Source organism: Bison bison, unplaced genomic scaffold (assembly GCF_000754665.1).
Source record: "Bison bison bison isolate TAMUID 2011002044 unplaced genomic scaffold, Bison_UMD1.0 scf7180017864492, whole genome shotgun sequence".
Taxonomy (NCBI): domain Eukaryota; kingdom Metazoa; phylum Chordata; class Mammalia; order Artiodactyla; family Bovidae; genus Bison; species Bison bison.
In genome coordinates this window covers 2123988-2131631 of record NW_011495051.1, presented here as the reverse complement: position 1 = coordinate 2131631, position 7644 = coordinate 2123988, and the positions used below count along the sequence as shown (strand labels likewise).

The window sequence follows — 7644 nt, the reverse complement described above, 5'->3', positions numbered from 1 at the left end:
GGGACCCCCAAGGGTGGACAGAGTGGGGCTCGCAGGCAGCACCTCGTCCAGTTGAGGTGGACCTCAGCCCTCACACCTCCCCCCAGGCACCTGGGGCAAGGGGGCGGGGTTACCTAGGAAAGTGGCCACCACCTGGCTGGTCTTGGCCATGTTCATCTCTAGCACATAGTCGGCGTGTGTGCTGAACCCCAGCAGACGGGACTTCTGAGCCCGCAGCCTCACCAGTTCCCTGAGAATGGCGCAGTTCTCCTAGAGCCCACAGATGGACAGATAGACGGTAGCACTGGAGCCATAGGCCAGGTGTCCGCAAGAGGGCTCTCAGGTTCCTGGCAGCCATGGCTAGTGCCCCCACGATCCACCCCCGCAACCCCCACTGCCCAGATTTCTCTGCACTTGCTCCTGTCATAACACACGGTCTTTATAATCCACGGGGCCTCCCTGGGCTCAGGGCTCTGCCGGCACCTGAGGGCTTCACTCAGGCCCCCAGCTTGTGGGACAGACACAGAGCAACATTGACTGGGTTCATTTACAAGGAGAAATAGGCCTGTTCACAACAGGAAACCTAACTACACCCAGAAGCTGTTAGAGAACGTCCAGAAGATGAGGGGCCGGGAGCTGGTGGCCAGCAGTGCCGTCTCCACGGCACCAAGGCCCTAACCCAGGATTGCCCCAGTCAAGTCCATGGCCAGGAGAGGGAAGTGCCAACCCCTCCCATCCAGGCCAGCCCTGGGACTGGCAGACTCAACAGCCCTTGGGGCTGAGCCAGACCCAGGGGCGCTGAGAGGGGAGGCCGAGATCGAGCCCCGCTGGGCACTGTGCAATGGGTGGCTCCTTGCCTCCTTGCACCGGCAGTTGAAGGCCTCCTCCACTTTCCTCCGGGTCTCGGGCACGTGGCATTTCTTCAGGAGGGGAAAGTAGTGCGGGTACTTGAGCGTGACCTTCAGTTTCTCATCCTCGGTCTTCTCCAGTGAATTTAGAAAGTCTTCAGGGAGCCCTCCTGTGGGGGCCAAATTGGGGGCTCTGAGGGGACTGGCAGGCTGCCCAGCTGAGGTGGGAGGGGTGGAAGCCCCCGTGGATGGGAGGTGAGGAATGCGATGGCAGGCTGGGCTTCCCCATGCCCTCTGCAAGGGTCTGCACCCAGAGGAGCAATGTTGAGGGCTCTCCCACCTCAAAGCTCTGCTCCCTCAGGATGCCCTCAGGGAGGGGGGAGGTGGAGCTGTGTCCTGTCACCCCAGGTCAGCCTGCACCCCACAACAGGCGCCACCCTGGGACGGCGTGGACTGCCGCCTCCTCCCATGTCCTTCCTGGGTGAGAGGCCACAGCAGGAGGTGGAACCTGCCAGGTGGGTTTCCCAGCTCCGGGTGACTGAGGGACCCGGGAGCAACAGCTCCCTGGCAGCCAGACCTCAGTTCTGACCACCCCGCTGGGGCCACGCCAGGGAGAGGACACAGCGAGCCCAGCTCAGTCCATGTGCAATAGGAGGTGCTTCAAGAACTACAGGGACGCGTCCATTTGAAGGGGCCAAACTGGGACAATGAGCATCTAAGAAAGTGAGGACAGCAAGGACACCCCCAGTGGACAGACCAGGGCCCGGAAGCCCGTGGATGCGAGGACACGGCCGGGGCTGTGGGGGGCTAGTTCTGACACGTGGGAGGACACCCACTAAGACAGGGACAGGACACGAGCCGGTGACAGTGCGAGGAGCTGGAGCCGTCAGGATTCTTAGGAGAAATCACTGATCATGAGGGGAAAACAGCCGACACTACAGAGGCGATGCCGGGTGGAAGTCCTAGAACTTCCACCGGTGGAAGGCCCCACGATGGGGACTTAGAAAAAGAAGACAGGGTTTCATACATGTATACACGACTCTCTCTAGAGGCTGGGGTGGGGAAGAAAACAGAGACACAACACCCTACCTACGTTCCTGTAAAATGACTCTCCAAAGCCTTTCGCAACCCAGAGAAATGACCCGGCATGGCTCCTGCTCAGCAGGGACTGAAACCCTGCCAGGCGGCCACACATGTCCAACTGCCATCCCAGCCCCGTGAGACTGGTCACCGGGCTCTGAGTGGCTGTTCCACGTGCTGGGGGTTCACATTCCTGCCCAGGAGGCCAGGCCGAACTAGCCGGGCCCTGGGCTGGACAGTGGGCAGAAAAGCAGCCCCATAGGACAGTGGACTCCAGAGGCCTGGGATGGCCCTTTGGCCTGAGAACCTTTGGAGCCACATGGGCCTTGCTTCTTGGGACACAACAGTAGGGACAAAAAGTCAGAGTGGCAGAGGTCAGCGTGATGGACCTGAAGCTCCTGCTCAGGACAGAGCACATCTGTGTCCCTGAGTCCCTACTGACCAGAGACCCAGGCAGTATCACAGCGTATGTGACAGCACCCTCGGACTCCCGGGCAGGGCTCACAGGCTATTGCCCACCTGCCTGGATTCTGCAAAATTGTCAGTGTGGGTAAAACGGAAGCAAATCTGTCAACAGGGAAGGCATCTGGAGAGATTAGAATGGAACATGAGGCTTAACTTGAGCTGATTGGGGCCAGAAATGAAAAGCCAGTCATCAGGATGGGTGGGGACCCCATCCCGAGAGGGCCTGTACCTAGGGACACAGGAGGCACCATCCCTGTTGATGGGTCTGGAGGCCCCAGCACAGGAGTTGCACACATACAGGGAGGCCAGGCCCGGGGCATGCATGGGGTCTCCCTGGTACTATTCTCGCCACTTTCCCACAGGCACCAAATTTTCAAAATAAGGCATCTGGGGAAGAAGGTAGAAGCTGAGAAAACCTCCCAGGCCCCAGGCCTTCAAGCCCCCATACACAGCCAGATTGGGAGGACACCATGAGGTTAAAGGATCATACCTCACAGAAAGGGTAGGGCAGAATCTCGGCAGACAGACCCCGGCCCTCTCCAAGGAAAGATCCAGGACCTTGGGCTCCAAACTCCCGGAGTGCCCGTGGTGAAGGCCCTCCCAGGGAATGCTCCCCTCCACTGCCCATCACCCTGTGCACCCTCACGCACCCAGCTCTTCGCGTGTGAACGGTAGGAAGGTCGTGTCCTCGTTCAGGTTCTTGTTGAAGTCGATGCACAGGAGACTCAGCTTCTTCTTGATACTCTTGATTTTCTGATGGAAGAAGACTGTTGTGAGAGTCCAGGGAAATGGAAAGAGTGGGGGTTCTAGATTTGGGGCCCACCAGGGGTTGTGCTGAGCTTAGGTATCTGAAGCCTAGACCCTGACCCCCTGTTCTTGCTTCCCAGTGATCAGTGAAGGACCTGGAAGCAGGGGTGCCCCATAGAGACCACCACTCTCACAGCCCTGGGGAATCTAAGCTTTGGCCATCTTAAGGGACCTAAACTGTTCATTCAGAGTCCATCTGGTTTTCAGAAACAGAAACTGACCAGCCTGGGTTCAGGAACAAGGAGAAGGGGAGCTGAGGAAAGAGCCGGCTCCCCTGGGCCCTGGGCCCTGAGCCAGGGTGGGGGCTGGGCCTGGGCCTAGGCATGAGGGTCATCACAGGCTAGGCTCTCACCTCCTGTGTCTCCTCTGGCAGGTGCAGCCCGTTCCTCCGGCCTAGTTTGATTAATCGCTCCAGGTACCTTGATGCCTCGGGTCTCAGTGAGTCCTTCTGGACCTTCTCCTGGAACAAGAAAACCATAGAGACATTGCCGAATGCCTGCGAGGCCATGGAGAAGCAGGACGTCATCACTGGAAGGAATGTAGGATGGTGCAGTCGTGCTGGAAGGGAGTTTACAGGTTTCCTGAAAAGCGAAACTTCCTAACAAAGCAGCTATCGCAGGACTCAGCACTGCAGGCCCGAGCACTGACCCAGGGAACCAGATTCAAGTCCACATAGGACCTTGCGTGACTAGGGACAGCCCCAAACCAAAGCTGCTGGGGGCTGCCCCAGGGCAATGGGTGATGGGGCAGCTGTGTCAATGTTAGGACCCTGCTGTGACACTGACTTGTCACAAAATGTGACTTCAGGGACAAGCAGGCAAAGCTCAACTGGGACCTCTCTGAATCATTTCTTCCAACTACATGTGAACCTACAATGGTCTCAATAAACACTTCAGTTAACACCGCCTGTGCTTTCTGAGGCCCCCGCCCCCGAGTCTGCACAAAGTACCCCAGGGCCTTCCTGGTCCCAAGGCGGACATGTCTGGCAGGTTCTAAAAACCACCCACCAGCCACACGAGGAGCACCTGCAGCCCCCTGACGCGGGCAGCAGTGCTCGGCCGGCACTGCCAGGGAGGCAGGAAATGCACACACCTGTCACTAGTCCCTTCACCTCACGTGGGAGATGGGATGTCCCCTTGAGGTGACCCCAGCAAGGTCAGGGATGTGAGATGACGTGCATGTGGGAAGGCCTTGCACGCCTTTCCTCCTCTCGCTTGTCTCTGTCACGTCTCTAACATTGTCTGTTGTGGTAAAACGGCCCCACTGCCCCCTGCAGGGCTCTGTCCACCTCATGAAGCCGGGGGGCAGGAGGTCCACACTCTGGCCTGGCTCTCGCTCACCTGCAGCCAGACAATCCTCTGGTACACGTCCTGCCTCATGCTCATTTCCACATCGAATTCCGACAGCTTCTTGTCCGCCTCTGTGCTTGCTGTGCGGATGTCCTTGGAGGGAGAGACGTGCTGGGGGAAGTCAAGGATGTTCCTCTGAACTGAAACGGGGAGACAGTACAGGTGAGAGAACGGCCTTGCATTGAAATGGGCAGGTGAAGCCCTGGGCGAGAGACGAGCGTGGTTAACCCTGTCCTCAGGGACTCATGGTCCAGATGGGATGGCACTCAGTTCTGGACACCTCAAGCTGAGAAGGACGGGAACAGGAACAGTATGAGACCAGGAGAGGCTGAAGGGACTCAGCGCCAGAAAGGGCCCCGGCGGCCCATGGCCATGCTGCAGGGCACCAACAATTTTATACTTCAAGGCGCACCACGTGCGTGAGATAGGGGGTGTGTGGCAACTGTGAGAACACACGCTTCCGCTGCGTCACCATGTGACCCACAGCCCCACTCCCAGGTGGACACCCAAGAGGAGCAGAACACTGTCCACCCAAAAAACTGTCCACACATCATCATAGCAGCGTGATCCATAGTGACCAACCGTGGACACAACCCAGGTATCTGTCGGCAGACGACTAGACACACATGCGCCTCTGCACATGGGAGCATCACTCAGACATGAAAAGGAGAGAAGCCCTGACACTCGCTACCACAGGGACAGACCCTGAGAACATGATGCTCAGTGAGAGAAGCAGACACAGAAGGACACACAGGGTGTGACTCCACTGATGGGAAACGTGCAGAGCAGGCTGATCCACAGACACAGAGAGTGGGTTCACATTGTCAGGAAGTGACTGCTAATGGAGATGGGGGACCTCTTTGGGGTGATGAAAAGTTCTAGAATTAGATACTGGTGATGGCTGTATATGCTAAATACACTAAAAACCAATGAAATCTAGGCTTTATGTGGGCAGATTACATGGTATGTGAAATGTATCTCAACAGTTCTTTTATACCACCGAGTGGTATACAGGAACTTAGTTGCCCAACCAGGGATTGAACCTGCGCCCCCAGCAGTGGAAGTGTGGAGTCCTAACCATCAGACCATTAGGGAAGCCCCCTTCAACAGAGCAATTTTTTTAAAAGTGTATACTTTTCAGGGGGGAGAGGGGCCTGAAGTACCATCACGGTTTGGTGGCTTCCATGGCCCCAGGCCACTGAGAATGTCCCAGGGCTGGTGGGTCAGCTGCACAGTAGACCCTCCAGAGGTGGTGATCTGCTCAGCTGATTGGACCAAACATGGCAGGGTCTGAGGGGGCCCTGACACCAGCTGCCCGATAGCGAGCCATGAAAAGGACAGAAGCGGCCTCTGTGCATGTGGGATTTGAACGCTGTGACGGCACTGAGCGGACAACAGAACAGCAGAGTGTGGGATTAGTCCGGGCGGCTGGTTGGGCCGAGGGGGCGCGGGAAGGGGCACCAGGCAGGGCTCAGCCTGTACTCAGACAGCCCAACACCCAGCAAAGCAGGGGGAGGGGCTTCCCGGGTGGTCCAGTGGCTAAGACTCCAAACTCCCAATGCAGGGGGCACAGGTTCAATCCCTGGTCTAGGAACTAGATCCCACGTGCTGCATGGCACAGCCCAAAAAAAAAAAAAAAAAAAGTAAAAAAATAATATAATTTGGTCTACTGAGGAGAGATGGAAAGGCCACAGGAGTGGGGGTTGAGAGACCAGATCTTATCTGGCAGGGTTACGCCCCAGGTGGGAATTTGCACCAAGCAGCCTCCAGAGCCTCCTGCTGGAGATGAGAGGGGAGACAGGTCTGCCCCACCCCAGCAGGTGACTGGCGGGCAAAACTGGCCTATGGGCTCTTGATCCACTGCCTGCACCATGGCCCCCACCTCTGAGCCCATGGCACACTGGCCTCCATGGGGTGGCCCCTCTGGAGTCTGAGCATGCAGCCGGGCCTGACACACCCAGAGCCATGCAGCATCAGGGACACGTGAGGCTCCTGCAGCCGGAGTTCAGGGATTCTAGACGGTTCTCAGAGAACAGCTTTCCCAGAGATGCAGAGACAGGGGTTTCCCTGGCTCAGCGTTCTCTGCCTCATCAGCCTCTGCAGAGGGGGCTTGGGAGGCGGACTGGGGATCTGTCTGACCACACAAAGTTGTAGGACAGACCCCCATAGATAAGAGGAGGGAAGGAACTCCAGAGTGACAAGAAGGGCGCCCCAGGGGATCAGGTTACTCAGAGCACAAGGTGGTGGCTGGGGTCAGAAAACCAAAGGGGACCAAGTTCAGCCGCTTGGAGGAAACAAACAACCCCTGGGACTCCAGTTTCAAGGCTGGCAGGTGAGCTGGTCTGATGACATGGCCCCGGGGGATAGTGCAAGCCAGCCAGGCCTGGCTGTCTCCCGTTGACCAAGGCCCACCAGGGGCCTTTCCCAGCCAGCGCCTCTCTCCACTGGGTCCCTGGGAAGGAGGTGGCGTTGCCAGGTCTGGGCATGGCTCACCTGTGTAGGACACCTCCACGTCAGCCAGCGCCTTGAGCGTGTTCTCGTAGGACACATCCTGGGGCTCCTGGGCGCCCACGCGGTCATACACGCGCTTGGTCTGCTCGATGAGTTCGGTGGTAAGCTCGGCGATCTGCTGGGCACTCAGGTCCCACCGGAGGTGGTTCACGGCTGAGCACGGCGCCACCACGTCCAGGGCATCCCCTGTGCAGGCTGGACCCGGGAGACAGACCCCACACCCAGCAGGTCAGTGTCAGGCCCGCAATCAGGGTCAGAGTAACAGGGTTGGGGGAGACCCCAGGGCTGTGTGTGGACGTGTGGCACAATTGGTCCTCAAACTTAAGGGGATCCTGCCCCCAGGGAACACTGTGGTTGTCACAATCAGGGAGTGATACCACTGCATCATTGGGGTCAGGCATGCTGCTCAACACCCCAAAGTGCCCAGGACAGCCCTCGCAGGAAGACTCAGCCCCCAAAGTCATCAGTGCTGAGCACACACCTGCGTTTCACTGAAAGAACACCTGCCTGCAGGGTGGAACCCCGAGTTCCCTGAATGTGACATGTGTACTGTGTTATTTTTCTAAAAGAGGGGGAAGCCCTGACAATTAAGACTTCCCTAGCCC

General features: G+C 57.9%; 1 protein-coding gene across 1 annotated transcript in view; it reads right to left on the bottom strand.

The window, feature by feature from the left end:
* THOP1 (thimet oligopeptidase 1) overlaps positions 1–7644 on the bottom strand; it is a 14134-nt gene that overhangs the window by 4556 nt on the left and 1934 nt on the right. The window contains exons 2-7 of the mRNA XM_010863630.1: positions 7022–7234; positions 4520–4668; positions 3532–3639; positions 3023–3125; positions 837–997; positions 114–249 (exon numbers count right to left, since the gene is read on the bottom strand). Coding sequence (XP_010861932.1) covers positions 114–249; positions 837–997; positions 3023–3125; positions 3532–3639; positions 4520–4668; positions 7022–7234 — 870 coding nt within the window. The remainder of the gene's footprint in view (positions 1–113; positions 250–836; positions 998–3022; positions 3126–3531; positions 3640–4519; positions 4669–7021; positions 7235–7644) is intronic.